Below are 19,893 nucleotides of genomic sequence, written 5' to 3'. Positions count from 1 at the left end.
TGACCTTCTGTGGGTACTACTGCAGCCCCAAGCGTGACTTCGGGTGCCGCATCCTCGGGAATGACAGGTCTGGGGGCAGCCAGCAGGCCCTTCCTGAAGGCTACCTCTGCTCGTCGCTGCCTGATGGAGTGTTATCACTATGACAACCTACAGGTATAGGATGTGCATGGCAGCAGGAGCTCCAGCTGACCCCAGCTGAGTGTGCATGGCTCAGAGCTGGGCTTCTTTGCACTGGAGGGGAGCAAAGAACACGTGGATCCCCAGGCGACTCTCCCCTGACTCGGTCCTGTCACTTGCTGGCAAGTTTGGGATGTAAGGCAAGGTGGAAGCTTTAGAGACATTGGGTAGCTAGGATTTTAAATAATCTCTCTGGGACAAGGTAAGGGAAAATGCATTTTTCTCCTCTGTTTCTAGAGTCCTTCTTCAGGACAAGGTTTGTAAGAATATAAAGCTGCCCTTCAAACGCTGCCTTCTCCAGCCTGCTAAAAGGTAAAATGCTTCCAAACCTCATCTTCACTGCCTGCCTGTGTGTGTGTGTGTGTGTGCATGCGTGCATTACTTTCTTTCACTACTCTGACAGCACATGCTCCTCCAAAGCTATTCACAGCGTTAGAAACACAACTCCTCCCTCCGGTGCCCCGTGTGCGTGTGCGTGGCTCGGGCTTTCTGCTTCGGCTCACTCCCCTCCGATCGTGGGGCTGCCGGTCACGGCGCTGCTCCACACCTCCAGGCTTCCCACGGAGGGGAGGAGGATCGGGGAAAACACAGAAGCAGGCACCCACCTGACCTACAGAGCCATCCATAACTTACTCCCCTCGCAGCAGAATTGCATAGGGGAGGGGAGGGAGGAAGGAGGGGGAGGAGGAGGAAAAAAAGAAAATCCAGAGAATTCTAGTCTTGCAAATGTAGTGAAACCGAGCGGTCGGAGTTCATTTGCTCTAGAAGAGCAGAGAAGAAAGAGGACATTAAGAATAAAAGCAAGAAAGGTCTGTAGCTTTTTTTCCTGATAGTAGCAGTGTTTTAGAGGTAAAATGATTCCTCCAAGCAGCACGACTGAAGTCAGCGTGGATAGTGTGGAGAAAGAGAATGAAGTGGAGAGCACAGAGCAGCCCCCCTCTCCAGCATCAACTACCAGCCAGGAATCAAAGGTACTCAGAGAATGAGATTTTTTTTTTTCTTCTTTTTTTTTTTTTTTTTTTTTTTTTTTACTCTTTCTTTGTTTTGAAAAGAGATGTGTTGCTTTGATTTTTATTTGGATCCCTGTACCAGGATCAGCTGTAGAGTGCTATGAGCCACCTCATAGCGGTGCCTGCTCTGACACTCCTACTTCTGAATTCTCCCTGTCATCTGGGCAGCTCAGGAATCTGAACTGGGAAAATACCTGCCTTTTAAGATGGTTGGGTCTGGGGATTTTTGCTTGTATTTTCTCCTCATTACAGTAAGGGCCTGGGGGAGTGGTGGGGCTCAGGGAGGTGATCAATGACAATAGATGTTAGCTCTTTCCACACCAAGCATCAGATCACTTACAGGGTTTTGTTCCTGGTTGGAAAGATTAATTATTCTTACAGGTTCAGAGAAGAGAATTTTGCCTGGGGGCTTGGGGTGTTTCACCTGCCTCACCTTCTCTGGCAGACCCATCAGTGAACTTTCTTTAAGCAGCCAGCAGTTGAAACAGGATGTAAGTGACAGTTTTGGCACAATAATCCTTATGTACACCACCCAGAAAAGGACTTTTTTTTTTTTTTTTTTTCACAGCCTTTTACTTATTTATTAATTTTTAAATGTGGTTCTGTTTACCTTACTGAAAAGCAACTTCCAGCTCAAATGGCACAGCCCCTGAATTTTTAATTGACTTGCATATGAAAAGTTTTTCTGCCTGCCAGCATGTTACTTGGAAGATAGAGAGGTAAAGGGAGAAAAGTAGTAACCTTACATAATGAATGGTCTTTGCAGCTTACTTGGATAATGTGCTTGCACTGATTCTCCGTTACTTATGATTGATATCATGATAGCACCTGACATATCCTGTGAAATTCATGGCGATGCTATGTGCTGTGTAAATATGTAAAAATAGGGAGGTCCTTGCCACTAGGAGCTTACAGCTGGGCAGAGCCTTAGGAGGTACTGTATGAGCAAAACAGCTACTTGACAAGGGAGGGTTGTGCTGGCCTGAGTTTAAAGGCAGTGGCTGCCTGGGTCTAATGTAGGAAGCCTGCTACATTATTCCGCAGTTAGAGCTAGGTTTCTGGAGAGTGAGTCAAAATTATCTGTCTGTGTGGGTAGACTTCTGACGTAGGCTTTGGGATTTATTTTCTTTTTCTTTATTAGATGCTATACTCCAAGGAGGAGAGCTAAGGTATTCCCTGTGTAAAACAGCCTCTTTAAAAGAAAAGAGCTTTCCCAGCAGCAATAGCATATGCTATTCACTATACACATTCAGCACTACCGGGACACTGCTGCAGTCTTACAGGTTAATGGGAAATAAAAAGTAAACGGGTTATTGGTTTAACCCCAAGTTCTTAAAGAATCCAGTTGGTCTGTAGCTACATCTGCCCCCAGCAACCACTTCTCCGGAATTGCTGAATTGTTATTTGGCCAGTGGGAAGATCAGCCCCCCAAGTGAGGTCCAAAAAGTAACTGGAGCCTTCACTGCACTGCCAGCAGCGGCTCCTCATGGGTGAGGGGCTGTGCACCGGGCCTGGTGGGCTCTGTGCTCCCACCCATGATCCTCACTCAGTGCCAGGCAAGTGATTATGGAGCTCAAGATGCTGCTCACGGGGTCAGGCACTTCTTTACCATGGTGCTTGAGGGACCTTCCCAGTGGGTCGCAGAGCGCTGTGCCCCAGACCAGCATGAATCCTAAACTGAGAGAAAGTGAAGTGCTGCATGAGGGGTTCCTTCTTGCTGTTTGTGCACCCATGCGCTTGCAAGGATGACAACAGGAATTAGGCACATCCAGCCAGAGAACAAACAGACTACAAACTGGTTTATAATCAAACGTTATCATCATCAATTTTGCCAGTGTTGTGAGCATTTGAAGTGATACACTGGAGTAGGCAAAAGCTATGAGTGTGCAATTGATGCCGTTACTTGCATACAGATATTTTTGGTAAACATAATCTGCGTATTTACAGTTTAGAACTGTAAATATGATCAGAAAGCATGCTGTATTGTCATTTCAGTAGATGGAGTCAAAAGAACCTTCTGATCACTGGGGTAATGAGATAAGCTTTCTTTTTTTGGTCCTAGTAAACAGCAGGGTGGAAAAATTATCAGTGATTTCATAAAGATGTTGTTTGTGCTTGTTTTGTTTTTTGTTTGGCTTTTTTTTGTTTGTTTGTTATATTTTGTTTTGGGTTTTTTTGTTTGTTTGTTTGTTTGTTTTTTTCCTAAAAGAATAGATGTACTTCAAAAGCTAAAGACTTTGACAAAGGCGTAAGTGAGTGCGTGCCAAGGGCCTGTGTGAAAGCTTTTATCCCGCAGTGTCCCCTGCTGAGGGAGCTATCCTGTCATTCACGGAGGGCTAAGCTTTGTTCAGGTGCTCTCTGTTGCATAGCTTAACAAGTTCAAGTCTGCTGGAGTTACTGCAGAACCCCACAATGACTTGTTTCTGTGGCAAAACACTATTATGACTCCAAATATAGGAACAGAAACAACATGGATAATAGCAACCTTCAAAATGCATTTGAAAACATTTCAGTGGAAAAACAATTTTGAAAAACTAATGTTGAACTAATGTAGCAAGCTTGCTTCCAGCCCTGTGTAATCATAGACAGCAGTGGCACATAGTCCCTTGTAGTATCAAGGTCCAGAAAAGAGTTTTATCTCCCACAGTCCAGACCGTACTCAGAAGGTGACACGGAAGAGATACTGCAATTCCTGACTAGCGCAAGTTTGAGAGGCAGAACTTCAGGCTGCTACCAAGTAGATGAAATTTGGAAGAATGACTCTCCTGTGTTAGTCACACACCCCTGTCACCAGAAAGCAGCTCACTCTTTAATAAATGCTAAAGCTTCCCACCACCTTTTCCTATGGATTAGGAACATATTTACAGGTGAGCACACTTGGATGCTGGAAGTCTAGGCTCACATTTATGTCCTCCTCCTCATGAGCACCTTAACACATGGACTTCAGTACAACTGCTCAGACTGAGGAAATTCAAATACACTTTCAATTCACCACATTTCCTGGCCCATAAAAGCAAACCCATTTACACGTTCTAAGTATGTTTGCCATATAGCATAGTATATTTATATTGCTATATAATGTGACTGTGTCTTTTGGATTATGTGTCCTCAAGTTCTTTATACACAGTACCTCCAGTGTACTGTCTCATTAATGTAACTTCAAACAGGTGTCCAAAGGGTAGCAAACACAGTGTAACTGAACCATCCTATACCACTATATATACTGCTACCGTGCTAAAACCCCTACAGCTGGAATGTTTAATAATGTTGCAAAACTAATCATTTATTAAATTAATCTGTTGGCTCTTGAAAACATTAGCTTCACATCTGAGGATGACTTGAGTAGATACTTACGGTTTACTAGGAGAATAACTTTATGAGAGTATCATACAAATACATGTAGTTGCTAATTTTATTACATTTATATGTTTGTAGTTATGGCTCCCACCTGTTTGGGTCCTTCACATCTGGCTTCCAAGAAGGCAAATTACCAGTTTGCCAAAGACTTTTGTAGATTTACAACTCAACGAGGGAGGAAGTCATTAGCTAATGAACCTCAAGGGAAAATTTCCTCCTGGTGGTAGCAATTAAGGACACACTGCACACTTGTACAATCACAAACTTAGTAATATAAGCAAAAAGTTAGTGGCAGCAATCAGAGATCGTATTTCTGATGTCTCTTATGTAAAGGTACCTTGGAATTTAGTAAAGAAAACTAAAATTTGAAGGAATGTATGTCAAAATAAAAGATTCCTGCACCTGGCAATATTTCTTTATGTTTTGGAGTAGTTGGCACATAACTCTGTTATCTTTATCCTTCTTATATTTCTGACATTTCTATATGAAGAGGAAAGAGCCCATCTGCTGATTTCTTTGGGTGTGAGTCAAGTTATTACTGCTGTATTGTGAATAATGACTGGTCATATTCATAGACAGTATATCTCAGAAAATTCCCTTACCGTTTTTAAGTTTTAAGAGGGGCCTGAGCATCTGTGATGTTAGAGCTAGTACCATCTTGATCTTCAAGATATTAGTGTTTAATTTCAAGTAAGTTAAACATCTTCCAGGCTCCCTCACACACCCCAGAAGTATCAAGCCCTGCCCCTGCTATTGTAGGCTATCTGACATGTGAAAGTTACTTTTTTATAGGTATCAGTGGATATCTGTGAAGACCAATTGTTTTTTTTTTCACAGCTTTGTCTATTTCTATCTGCTTTTTATAAAGTCCAGCTATAATTGTGATGTACACCAGTCACACATTTTTGGTGTGATAGCTTCAAATTTTTCCTTTGAACCAGAAACTCATGGGCCTAACAAATTACTTACACTTGGGTCAGGTAACTCCAGGTAAATATGGAATCTGGACATTTCACAAAAAAAATTAGTCTTCTAAGTCTGACGCTTCCATACACTGACTATCCAGTGGCCAGTATTCAGGGAAACACATACCATTATCTTCAAATTCAGGTATGGCAATTCAGGACATGTGGTACAATTGTTCAATCACAAGCTAACCTGATATGTAGTACATAAAATGGAAGTTGCTGAAGCCAAGTAAAGGATTAAGTACTGAAGTTCAAGATGTAGACTTCATTTATGTATATCCCCACATCAGTCAAGAAGATTCAACTTACTTTCCCCTGTCCTGCTGGCCCAATAGATCGATATTGTTTATATGAGGTTTCAAAACCAGGTGTCAATATTAGATACTAAACTAACATGAACAGCTTGAAACTCTTTGGATTTTAATAGGATTGTGTGGGCTTTCAATCATGTAGGATTTGTGCTATGCTGTTAAACAGAGATCTTCCCCACTGAATGAGTTAATATTTTACAAGGTTCCATAAATGGTTACTCATCAATATTTTAAAAGGGCAGGGAGTATGGTGTACAGTTAGTGTTTCACCCTCCCCACCAGTGATAAATATCCAGTATGTAAACTACTGCTGTAGTCTTCAAAGGAATACCAAACAGCTTTAAAAAGTCCTGTGAAAGGGGAAGGAAAAAACAGTTCTCCTTAATCTTATCTCCATGCCTCTGTGTAAAATGGTGAGTACATACTGTGTAGACTAAAGGAAAGAAATTAACTTAATGAACTTTTTATGTGTTTTGATGACGTGTTAGAAGAAATTATGTACAGGAAGGTTTCATTAAGAGCAGGAAAGCAATGCTCTACTCTATCCATAATTTCTTGAGCAGAGTTGTTCTTGTATTTACATTTATTTTGACTTTTCTCTCTTTCTTACTCTTTTTCTGATTGAAACACTGTGGTATTGTTCTCGCTTTGATATATATGTCAGATCAGTTTCTAGGCATATTGACATATCTAAGGCAAAACAGAAATGTGATCAGTTCATTCTATTCTATCCACACTTTTAATGTTGCCAAAATGAAGAAAATGTCTGTTACCTTTCAACAACTAAAGATGGCTTAACTGAAACCTAGTGTGGTAAAAAAAAAAAAAAAATATTTACTAAGAAGTGCAAATTTTCACTGAAACAAAACAAGTAGTTTTCACAGCTGGAAGACAGTCCAGTCCTACAGTCTCAGTCTCTTACGTTATATTCTTTTCATTAAAGCAATCCTGCTAAATTCAGGTTTTACCACTACTTTTAAAAGGCTCCCCCAATACCTGCACGATCTAATGGCTAAGGGATGTCTTCTGCCCCTTGCTCCCTTCTAATTCCAATCCAAGTTTATTTCTGGCCAGCTTGTGTGGCACTGTAATTTTGGTAATGTTACTTTAGCTTGAACAGCTCTTTTCCATCCTTGGTGCAGGTTTCCATCATGTAAGAATAGACTTTTCTATCTCTTCCCAGACTTTTATTTTCTATACTAAAGAAGCCATAAAATAAACTCTCCATTCTTCATCTCATTCTAGGAGCAGATCCATAAACTTTTTTCAGTTCTGAGTAACCTTTCTTGAAAAAGGGTGACTGAATTTGTGCATGGTATTCTACCTGAGTTCTTATACAGTATCACTAATGCTTCACTAACCTTCCTAGAGACTGTGTTTCTGATGTTTTTGTCTCCTAGTCACCCCTTGGTCAACCAGAGGTTACCATTCTATTTCTCTGTAATTTCCAGTGGACCCAGGATATATTTGTCTGTCCTCATCTAGAGTAGTTTGGATCAGGTCTCAGGTGCACAAGCTTGCATTTCCATGGGTGAACTTCATCACATTTCCATGCTTCCATCCCTCAAGCCTCAGGCCGTCTCAGTTCTGACAGTGGCTCCAACCTCAGGTCAGAGGGAAATCACCCTATGGCATGCCTAATCTTTGCATCAAATTCAGCAATAAAAATACAGAGAGCACGACTGGCCTAAGACTAGGCCAGTGTTGTTCTTTGAAGAATTACAACAAAAACTTTCCTTCAGCTTAGCACTTCTCCTTTCAACAGTAACCATCTCCCATTGAACTTTCCTTAAAATTTTTTTACTTCCCTTCTTTTCAATCTTGGCTAATAAATTCCCTCTTGGTAGCATACTCAATTTTAATGAAATCCAAATAGATAGAATCTACTTTTGACCTAAAACATTTTCTTTGTCTAGGAAATTGTTCATCTTATCTAAGACAAATGGTCTAGGAGGATTGACCTGTTTTGGGGGTTTGTTTTTTTGGTTTTTTTTTTTTGTATTTTTGTCAAGTACTATTGAGGTCAGATCTATAGATCTGTAGTTGCTGGGGCTGCTTTTCCTGCTTCTTGAAGCAGACTTCTATTTTCCTTGTATAATTTCTGGCTTGATAAATCTTCTTAAGAAAACTTGTTCCTAGACTTCCAAAGTCAAATTTTGTGATGGAGATTAAATGGTTTCTTTTCTCCCTTTCACTTAAGCAGATACACTGAACTGGTTTTTTAATGTCATACTGTCCATTTCTGCAACCTCCTTCCTATTATTCCTGTTACTTTGCTCTAGGACCATTGTTCTGGGAAGAAGCGAAGATGAAGTGTTTGTTGAAGTTCTGAGCCAGCCTTTTATCCCATCCTTACTGTACCACAGCCTTTCTTCTTTTTCCCTAGCCTGAATCAATCCACTGACATTTCCTTAAATACCTTTTGCAAGGACTCACTCAGCTTTTCTTGACAATTAACATGCTTAGACCTAAGGAACTCTGTTTGAAAGCTCCAATTTTATTTGCACACCAGGTTTATTTTCTCTTTTTCTTTCTCTTGTTCCACCCCACCACACACCCCCACCTCCCATTCTTTGTGGACTCTGCTTATTCCAGATCTCCTTTTTGAGGTGAATATTTTCATGCAGTTTGCCAGGAGCACACATTCACAGAATCATTTTATTTCTTTTTGTTTCATATTCCAATTAGTATTAAAAGATTTGCTTTGAAGACGTTCTATGCCTCTTACACATTTTATCACATCCAAGTATCTGACCGTTTCTGATCAGCTGTGTTTATCAGTGAAGCATGTCTCTAACCTGATACCCAAAAGCTAGCAAAGACCAAGGCTGTTCCACAACCCGTGGTCATCTGGGGTCATCAGCACTCAGTACTTGCTGAGATCCAGCACTTGTTAGCAGAGGCGGTGACCTGCTTACACAGCTCTGCTGCTTTCCAGACCACTGCTAAGACCTTCATACCTTCAGACAGACTCTAGTTTGGGTCCTTCTGTGTCACACTCCAAAGTGTGATGTGGTCTAAAATATATCCCTAGGGATCTGAGAGTGCTGAAGGCTTGGAATTACTTCGGGGGAACGTAGCACATCAAAGGCTTTCCTCTTGAAAGCTAAAACATGGCTCAGAGGTTCATTTTTCCCTTACACTTTATTTAATTCAAATGGAAAGAAACCATAATCACCTGATAGAAAACTGTAATTCCTTGTATCACAAGCATTTCTCCCGTTGCCTACCTAAGACATTGCTGTATACTCTTGATAGGTAGAAGACTGTGTATTTGATAAATTTGTGCTCATGTTAGTCAGGCAGAAGACTAATCTTTCAGATGTGAGTGTATGAGTTGAATATTCCCATCACAGTATTCAGTCCTGCCCAACTTCCAGTTGCATAGGCAAATGGTCATTCCGTGTTAAATAAGTACTGCCTTTTCCAGGCAAGTGAATTTCTATATTCTAGCTGAAGCATAAGCAAACTTTGCATGTTCATTAGCAAAGAGGACCAGCTGTGAAAATGAGAAATCTATGTGTGAATGACCGAAATAACTTGACCTTGTTTTCCTTTGACATATGCTTCTGCTTGAGCAAACTCCCTTGATTCAATAAACCAACTGATACAATATATGATCCATGCCAGGAAATTCAACTCAGGAATCCAGCAAAACACGTTTACAATGGATGACTGAAAAGCAAAATTCTCATGCCTTCAACATTAGCAGTTAAATATGACAAATGACTTGCGTATCTTCTTGTTTATTTAAAAAAATTAGTCTTATATCTGTAGTCATGCATCAATGTGCTAGATGTTCATAGAAATTTCCCCTTTTGACAGGTCAGCATTTCTTAGCTGACCTGTTTTTAATTGATGAGAGTAGTTTGATGAGCACTGTCCAGTGGAAGAGTTACGGTTTAGGGGCTTCAGTGGTGAAACTTAAAAATACCATAGCATGAATAACTGTGGGAGAGGTTTCCCAGCCAGAGAAGGCTGCAAGTTTTATGTGGAAACGTAGACAGAGTCCTTTAGGCAAGTAACAGTAACAACTCGAATGCTTTTCTTTTCTGTAGGCATAATATGCTCCATTTCTGAGTGCCATTTAAAAGCTTTAGTAAAATGCCACACATGCACTGCTTTACTAATAAAGATCAGTTTAGCAGTCTAGTGTTCTGAATAGAAAAGCAAAATGCAGCTGACCTATAGTAACTGATGATTAGGTTTCATTCAGAAAGGAGCAAAGTACTATAATCTGGTATCCACAAAGTTATTAAGATCAGCATTTAGGATATTCTTTTAGCTTAACTTACTCATCAGGGTAAGGCAAGGAAATGCATACCATGGAGGCACAGCTCAGACGAGAGAGCAAAGTCAACCTGACAAGTTGTTATAGCAAATACTGTTGAATATGATCTTAGAGACAGACTTGCATCTCCATTACTTACTCCAATAAATATATTACTCCAATATTTAACTTCATTTGGTTTTTACAAAAGTTGCTTATGCATAGTGAAGTGAGGCATCAGATTTTGCTGGCCAAGAGTCAGATTTATGGCGTGATGCATACAAGTCACCTCCGCAAACATCACATACATAGGTGTACAATTCATTATTGATTTGCCAGCATTTTCCCTGCCAGTTTAAACGCTGTGGTAGTGATTCACAAAACCAGAATGTATTAGGATTGAACTGAGAGGCTGAAAACCTTGACCCAGCCTCACTTACCTTTCTTCATATGCACCATGAGAAATGGCCTTGGACTGGGCATCACTATCCTCACAAGTAAACAAAATATACTAGGCAAAATGCAACACGGTAAACTTGGCAGAGTGCCACTAACTTGTGCAGTTAAATTAAGGATCCAGTTGTTAGGATGTTCAGGTCTAAATATGTTTCTAAAATACACCTACTGTTAAGTTATTGACCAGTATCAATCAACTCAGGGATCCAGCAAATATGATTTTTGCTGTACATCTTGGTATGCTTATTTATATTAAGTGTGTGTAGCTCATTTCTCACTTACGTTCACACATCCTCTTTTAATTCAAATTATCTAATTAAGAAATTATTTACAAATAAACACAAGGTGACTTGTAAAGATTTGCCAGACGTTTCTGGTAATGAACATTCCAGTGAAATGTGTTCTTGTTGAGTGCTTTTTTTTTTTTTTTTGCCTTTTTTTTTTTAAATGGCAGAATTTCTGGTTTTGAGGAAACGTTCCATTTTCTTAATTGTGTAAACTTTTGTCAGCTTTCCCTAGTTGCAGGTGAAATTTGTAGTAAAAAGAGGAGAAAAATGCATCCTAGGTTAAATCGTACAGCTTTACCTGCAATTAGAGACCAACATTAAGTGGTTAAGTTAGTAGTTCAGTCTCCCTATGTAATAAATGGAATGCAGACTGAAATTGTTTTATCAAAGGTGATTTAGAGGAAAAGCCTGCCTTATGTGCTCTAAATTAGCCTCTCCGAGGGGAAATATTTTTCCATTGACCATAGTAGGCAGCTACATCTGAGTTAAAAGCTTGAACTCAAGTAGGGTGAGCGCCACTGTGAATATGTCAGACTGAGGTCTTGAACCTTGCCTACAAAAACTGGTCAGTCGTCTGTTCCTCTGGCAGGTTAGTCTGTTTGACTTTCCCCTCTTTTGCCCACAGCTCTCTCAAAGACATTTCGAAAGGCTGCCGTTGTTTTTTTTTATGTCAACGTGGAACAAAACCATACAAACTTTGAAAATTTTTGCTAAGTGGAACTGCTCTTTTCCAGCCAGCCCTATAACAGAAAGTTATGCACCTATGACAAAAAGGGAGAAAAATGTGAGCCTATCCAGGCTTCAAAATGTGAAGTGCTGCTATTAAACTGTAGCCACAAGATGAATCACGTACCAGTTTCACAAAGTATGGGCACACAGGAGTCTTTGGCGTGTTCACAGCAGTTAGATCTATCTCCTGTAGTTAGCTGTAATGACAAATGGACTTCATCCTCCTGGCTGTTAAAGATCCAGGCAAGCAGTTAACTTTTTTGCTAGCTCACCCACTCACTCTCTGCCTTTCAACGTTTCTCTCTTTCATTCCCCTCTGTTCTTATTCTCACTCAAATGCTGTAATCCAGAACCCGGCTCTCTGATACCATGAGCCAATGCAAGGTCTGCCTTTACAGCTTAGCCATGTTTAAAGATTCCTGCTAAGAAATGAATGGTGGTTCTTCTGTTAGGGGGGCGGACCGTTTACAAACACCCTGTGGATGCTGGTGCTCATGCCATAACTACACTTGAAAAAATGCAAACCCTACAGTGTGCACTTTCCCTATCACTTATACCCAAGCTGTGCTTACTTTACTAGCAGAAAAATGCCTTAAGTTGCAATTTAGTTTCCTTTCATTGTCTGGTATTATGTGGTCTGTTCCTTGTGTGTGGATGCCTCTTTATCTCTTGATGTAACTTCATGTTTTATTTGTATGCATATGCAGGAAACTATCCATAAATCTAAAACCTAGGCAGTGAGGTAATAGAAAACCCTCATTATGCAGAAGAAATTAAGCCCTCTTCATAGTCTCCCCTGTCTTTTTAGTCTCCTCATTTCTGGGTAGCTAGTTGAAGACCAGTGCAACTCAGGAGATCCCCTTTCAGCTGCCCTGCCAGTGGAAGCCTTTTGAGCTCCTGCCTCCCCAGCAGCTTAGGCTCCCACAGACTTCCCTGGGCTGCAATTCTGCACTTCGACAGCATTGGCTTTTTTAGCAGTTCCTGCCTGGTATCCAAGAAAAATGCTCTGGACAAATGATTCAGTAGAGATTATCAAAGCTAAAGTGAATGCCAACAGCTGTAGTAGACCTACCTGAATTCTGCTAGAATGTAGATAAATTAAAAGCATTTCACAGAGGTTCAAAAAATGACAGCCAAGCCTTAAAACAAAATTCTTAACAATGTGATTTGCCTCTGAGGAGAACTCAGCTGTGACTACATGTTAGCCATAAGAAATAGATACTCAGTCTGGTCAAAAAAAGTCAGAACTTTTTAAAACAAGATGAGAAAGCTAACCTATTTTGTCTGGCACTGTAGGGAGCACACCGCAATAAATAAAATATTTCTGATGTAGCAATAGAGGTAACATCATTTGGTCTTTACTACCAGCTGCTGAGTTCCAGAAAAAAAAAAATCTCCTTTCTGTGAGTTATCATCCCTCCAATACAGTCATACTTGTAGCCACTACTTCATATAAAAAAACACAAACAAACAAACAAACAAAAAAAACCACGAACAAAACCACAGCAAACCTGACAGGAGAAATTGGATATAAATCTCAGAAGTTAGAGCTGCACTTGGTCTTCAGTTCAACAGTGGCCAGTAGCTCTGATTTCTGCTGTAATATGTCACACTCCTTGTAAGTCACTGCTATGCTTTTGATACCAAGAATTGTTCCTGCCCTGGCAGTAGAATAGACCAGACAAAGGGCGGCACTTCATGGAAATTCCCCCTCTTACACAGGATTCATATCATATTCTTTAAAACTCTCTCTGTCCTAACTTGACTTTCCTTTCTTCTTCGTAATTTTGTTCCCCTGCTCTCCTGCCTGCCTGAACCCCTCATGCAGCCCCATACAACATGGAGTTCCTGTTGAAGTCACTGATAGTAACTTCGTCAGACAAGGCTTCAGTTTTACCGCTTCAAGATCCCTCAATTTCATATCAAATAAGTAAATGCTATTAAATGTCTTGGTATCTTATGTTAATACCAACAGCTCTTTCCTCTCTTAACACCAAAACCATGAAGTTTGGATATGCATCATTTATTAGGTGATCACAATCTTATGACAATATTACAAGCTTTTTGCCCCCCCCCCTTTTTTTTTTTAATTTATTTTATTATTAACTATTTGTGTGCAGGCTTTTATTAGCAACAGTTTAGAGGATTCCAAGGGACTATAAAAAAATCTCTTTTAACACTCAGAAAAAATAATTTAGTTCTTCAGAAAGAGTTATAATCAAATTCTCTACCTTTCTGTTTGTGGTATTCCGTATGTAACTATCTTTTTATGTGAAGCTAGCTATCTCAGCATAAAACCACATTTTTGCAGTTGAGATAGTCATTTTAATCTTGAAACTTTGATAGAGGTAATTTGAGGAAGGAAGTTGTGCAGCTGGTGAGGACAAAAATAAAATGTTTTTGTTTTGCAGAGTTGATCTTGAAACAATAGCTGGCTAAAGATGTTTAGCAGCTTGGAGGTTTGTGAAAATATATAAAAGAAATAGATTAGCCTGAGGCAAAAGGAGTCAAAGATGCATGATAAATCTCATGCATAACAATTCTTGGCAATTAATGTCTCCAAATATATGTGTTTACATTGTCAACTTTTGAAGCAGTGTTTAGGCCTTCAAACATCTCCATAAAGTGCCAAGTAACTGTATGTCATATATATGACAATATCATCATCAGGTTAAACAGATTCTTCATGTGGAGAGTTGGCCTATTCTTTATGTAGGACACTGAATGCAGTTTTTTTCTGGACATGACTAACATGTAATAACAAGAAGACAAAAAGCAGGCCGAGATGGGAACTTTCTGTACTAGTAACAGGTTCCTTGGAAACTGGTATTACAGATGGAATTTTCCCCAAAATGATTTGGAAGTACTTTCTGAAAAATAGAAGACTACTAGAGTGGATGTGTTGAACTTTGAGAAGAGCTTTAACAAAAAATGTGCCAGATCTGGACTGGATGTGAACTAGAAATACTAGTGGACTGGATCAGAACTAGAAATACGAGATGAAGGAAATTTGGTGGGTACCCAGATGAAGCATGGAGAAGCCCAGAGGAATTAACTAGCTTTGCTCGACCTGTGCTGCCAACTCTTCTCCTAGATCCAGGGCTTCAAACTAGAGGGGCTGAGGGCAGTGACGCGGCTCCGCACCGGGACCATACGGGTCCTGCTGGACTTGTGGTGTCCAAACGGGCTGTGCCAGGGTGGCCGCACGCCCCGGCCCCTGGAGGGGCTGGCAAGGAGCGGCGCTCACAGGGTGGGACAGCGTCACTCTTCAGGAGGGGTAAAAAGAAGGTGGAAGGCAGTGAATTTGCTACCAGATTGCAAAAATATGCACAAGAAGGGGAAGGGAACTGTGAAAAAGAAAAACTGGAAGTGAACCAACAAACACTGCTAATATTCTGTAAGGCATAAGTTCCTACCACATCTCCCACTGAGAAGAATTCGCAATGGAAAGATGGAAACACGTAAAATTTGGATCTGAATCTGTTTGTGAACAGGCAGCAAAGAAGGAAGTATAGAAACCTACGTGATCAAATAAGCTCAAATATCTATGGGGATGTTTTTTAAGCCAGTAGGCTATATAGCACGCAAATCCTGGCATTGTGTTTCTGGGTCTTTCTTTGATCAGAAAATGAGATAACATCACTTCAGAGTTAAAACACAGTATATAAGCAAGAAGTTTGGGCAGAATTAATTCACACAAAATATGAATTTGAAACAAGCGTCTAGGAAAGACGGAAGAAGCAAGAAGCATAGGTGTCCCCCTAAATCTATCTATATTTGGCTGCGGAGGAGGAGAGATTGACAGAGATGGTTTAAAAAAAAAAAAAAAAGGAGGGAATTGAGAAGAGTTGAATAAAGTCAGCCAGATGTCAGGATGCCAAATGTGGCCAGGTGTTTTTTCATGCTGCATGCAGAAACCCTTTGTTTTTAATGCACAGTATAAAACAGTAAAAAAAGTTTCATTTCAAAACAAAAAAATCAAACACTCAGCCAAACTCCAAGGCTTTATTCAGGAAACATGCTCACTGAAGTCAGCGGGAGTTAGCAGTAAGCAAAGACCTTAGGATTTGGCCCAGTGACAATAACTTTCTTGTAGAACTGAGCACTTACGTGTTTTCATTGTGAAGCAATTTTAACAGTGTACGTTTGGAACCCCAGAAGTAGGAGTGGAAACACTGACAGAATATTAACTATAACAACTCCCAGTAGATCTCAGTATTCCTTTTTGTTTTACGATGGTACAAATGTGATTATACAGTATGTGGGATCTGGTGCTGATGTTAATTTGCCCTCGGTTAGTATCAACCTCCCTGCCAGATATATTTCCATATTTACTTCAGGAGACATACTACCATTTAGAGTATTCTAAAACAGTTCTGTTTAAAAACAAAACAAAACAAAACAAAACAAAAAAACCCCATATGGATAAAATAACTTAGTGGAAACTATTGCTATAGGCAAACCAGCACTTTTTAGCAGACCATTATTATAGTTTTTAAAAAGTTCAAGGGGGTTGTATTGAGCTTTAATTTCTCCTAAGATCAATAGTGGAAAATAGTGATGCACACTTCATAGATGGACAGTCATGAGATACCATCAGCGATTAATCTTACATTCACAATCACATCCCCTGCAGATTATTCCTAAGAAAGAAAAGGAGCAAAACTCAGGCCCTATTGTTATTACTGTTCTTGAAGACTCTCAGCAGGTAGCTGAGTATAAATGTAGCTTCCTTCACCTCAGCAGGGCTGCCTGGATTTACATTACTCTGAAATCCAGCCTTTTAATCTTCAAATTTCATTGTGCTACTTCCACCACAGCAAAGTTTAGTAAATGACTAAATCGGGAGTTACCAAAGGGAAATCATTGTTCCATTTAGAAGCTGAAATGGAAAAGACAGATCCAAACAGGGCAGTAAAATGCAGGATTCCCTAAAGGGATCTCAGAGATAACAGTCCAAATTCCGTCTATGTCAAGAGGCAAGAGATAATCACACGTGTGCCTCATCCTAATGGGGACAAAGTATGGAGATGACCAGCTGCTTAGCAACCAGATGCCTGAGGTGAAACCCAAAGTACAAAACAAGATGTTATAGTATCTGCCCTGAAACTGAAAGTACAGAGGGATTTTAGAAAAATTGAAAGACTATTCTTAACCATCCTTGCTTTCTTGATTAGCTTTCCTGTTGGTTTCAGGAAGAAAGACTGGGGACAATTCAGTTGCCAGACCATGAAGGAGTGACAGGAGTAACACAGAGGTTTGCAGCTGGTTATTCCACCAGCCACCTTTCATAACGTGAATTATAAAAGATCTCCCACAGCTGGTGCCACCTATGTTGGAACAGCTGTTTAGCAACAGGGAGAATATAATCTTGAATACTGAATATAAATACAGGATTTGTAGTCTTTCCCTCTGCTCCTGAGAGGAGCAGATCTTCTTTTGCTAGGTGAGGCAGGGGAGGAGATCAAAGGGACAACACATTTTCCAACCCTGATAGAAAACAAGCAACTGGCTTTGGTCATGGCTGAAGTGTTGCTTAGTTTGATTTTTAATGCATTTTAGTTTATGCACATGTTCTCAATGGAGGAAGAATTGACGATCGTTAAGCACAGTGAACCGAGCAGGTCTTTACTTTGGGACTTTAATCTGATTTTCATGAATCAGATGATAAACCTCAGAGAGCTACAGTAAAGTTTCTTTGAAAGCTCTTGTGAGTTGTTAGCTTGAAATGCTGTAATTTTGAGAAAGATTCACTGTTTTTCCTCTCTGCTGGCAGCAGGCTGAACACAAACGATGGTTGAGTGATATTGCAATAATTTTCCCCAAACTAAACTTGAATCAAGCCTGTTACAAAGTTAGAAGAAATATGAATAGAGACTATATCTCTCAGGAGGAGAAATATAATATGCACTCTTTCTAGATTACTCTTTCTAATATAGCTTGATTAAAAGAAAACAGTACACTCCTGTTCAAAAACACAACAGCAAAAATGCTGTTAGATATAAAATTTGAGAGTTCTGACTAAATGAATAAATGTATTAAATGTGTCAGGAGGAATTTTACTTAATTTTTGATTAAAAAAAGCCTTAACATTTTCTAGATTTGACATGTTTACAGGTATCATTATATTTATTTTGTATGTGCTTCATGCTTTTTTACAAGCTGTTTTGAACTGTTTAAATGACTGAGTCTTTTGAAGTTAATATGAAAATGTATTTAGCAGGGAAGGTAATATGAGCTCAGGGAAGTCACAATTGCAGAATATCTAACACAGAGTTTACTCTTTTTAGGCCTTAAGACTAAGTAGACAGTTCTGAGCATAATGGAGACAAAAAGGATTTCCCAGAGATTTGACTGCAGTTGTTATAGTTACTAAATCATTTCTGTTTCTTCAAATCTGTCACTCCCTGGACTGCATTACTTTGTTCTGTTACATCTTATACTGAATTTTGAAGATATATAAAGGCATTTGGAACAGAAGGGAGACTTTTTCATATTTTCAAGCCTTAAGACTTTCAGCACTTTATTTCACGTTTGTCTCTCATATTTGCGAATCCTGGTTCCTCACAATATTAGAAGACCTACCGAAAACCGTAAGATAATTTCAAACCAACTGCAGGAGCAATGATTTAGAACTAAATGAATTTTTCAGCTTGGTTTAAACCAAACCAGAGTCTCGTGCAGAATGAACAGGTCTGCTAAGCAAACACACTGTTTGAATACACGTGCAGACTGTACTTCTTGATAATTTAGAGGACTGCCAATTAGAGATGCAAACGTACAGCTGCCAAGGATGTAGTACATCAGGAGAGGGCTGAGAACATGTGATACACCGTGACATTTATGGGAGCAGTGACAACTGAGCATCCCTTCAGATTTCATGCTGTCGAACCCTGAGGCTCTTTAAGGGATTTTTGCTGTTACGCTCTGGCATGCTAATCAGAGCATTTCCTTGTAGTTAGGACTCTACGTGTGAAACAAAACCACAGAAAGAGCCCTGCCTCTAAAGGTTTATATCCTAAATAGGTTTGAGGATCACTGAATGCGTTTCAAAACCAGTATAGTGCAGGGAGGAGAATCTGAGGACAGTCAGAGCAGCAAGAGCCAACCAAAGTAGTTGGAGGTACCCAATAAAACACTAGTAATGTTATTGTTAGGCATTATGGAAAATGCCTCCCCTTTGACTAGTCCAACAGAGTATTCAAGCAGACAGTTTTATTTATTTATTTTTTACAACAATAACAAACATATTTGTTCTAATGCTAGCTATGCAATCTGTTTGGGAAAATACACAAATATAATACATAGCAGATTCTGCAATAATCAACACTCCCTCTTTGTCTATAGTGGATTAAAAGGATTCAGCTTCCAAGAAAGCTGGCTAGGGCAGACACAAATACATCATAGGGCCAGAATCTCAAACTGTATAAATCAGCTACAGTTGAAGTCAGTTTAGCTAATTCAGTTTGTACTAGTAGCGTATTTGTACTATTTATTATTTATAAGGTAGAAAAGGCATCAGCTTCGCTCACAAATTTTATCAGGGATGCTTTGCCAATAAACAATACCAACCCCTTAAGTGTTTGAAATATCCTTTTATCTTGTTAATGCTATGAGACATGGTACTTTCTCATCAGCAAGCAAGAATAGATATTATTTATGAAATTGCATACTGGCTTTGGGCATGTCATAATCTTATTTTTGCTCATTAAAATGTTAAGGCAGTGTATTTTCAAATCAAATCCAGAAGAAAACCCACACTTGTCTGTGCTTAAAAATCACTTATTTTTACATCCCTCAATTTTAAGAAGAAAATCATTAGCCTTCATGCTCACAAAAAGTAAGCACTTCTATTTGATAGAACTGTTTCGTTGTTTGCTCTTAATCAGCATAGCTAGCTGAAGCCCAGCAATGCCGCCAGGCTAGCTTACACCCTGGTAACATCCAGTCCTTCAGCAAATCTAGTTAACATCTGAAGTATGTTCTGAGGGTTGCTAGTACAAATTGAATGCTCCATGACCCAGAAAATGGTCAGTACTCGGTAGAATAGACGCCATTCATCCAGACTTTTGTTCTTTCCCTTATTTGAAAGACTTTTGGTCTGAATCCCTTTTGGTAATATCCCATGTACCTGACACGCTCTCTGGTGAATCCACACAACATCATCTGAGCCCTATGTGTTTAACTCCTCCTTTTATAAGAATGTGGGAGTCAAATAATTTGGAAACTTGCTCTAAGAAGAAGGTGGATGTTTATCTCACAGCAGAGTGAAATCTGCTGACAGAGAACTTTTGGTCTGCATATCTAAACAAAATAGCTGTAGTTTAT

At 39.6% G+C, this 19,893-nt stretch overlaps 1 protein-coding gene across 2 annotated transcripts in view; it reads left to right on the top strand.

The window, feature by feature from the left end:
• Positions 1–655: 655 nt before the first annotated feature.
• STAC (SH3 and cysteine rich domain) overlaps positions 656–19,893 on the top strand; it is a 74,511-nt gene continuing 55,273 nt past the window's right edge. The window contains exon 1 of one of the 2 annotated variants that reach the window (XM_032988896.2): positions 656–1,148. In XM_032988896.2, coding sequence (XP_032844787.1) covers positions 1,032–1,148 — 117 coding nt within the window. In that variant the 5' untranslated portion in view covers positions 656–1,031. The remainder of the gene's footprint in view (positions 1,149–19,893) is intronic. The other variant, XM_009975126.3, reaches the window with a different exon arrangement.

The sequence above is a fragment of the Tyto alba genome, unplaced genomic scaffold (genome assembly GCF_018691265.1).
Source record: "Tyto alba isolate M040663 unplaced genomic scaffold, T.alba_DEE_v4.0 Super-Scaffold_46, whole genome shotgun sequence".
In the NCBI taxonomy this organism is placed as follows: Eukaryota; Metazoa; Chordata; class Aves; order Strigiformes; family Tytonidae; genus Tyto; species Tyto alba.
The sequence above is the reverse complement of the archived record's forward strand: the minus strand, read 5'-3'. Positions and strand labels throughout refer to the sequence as shown.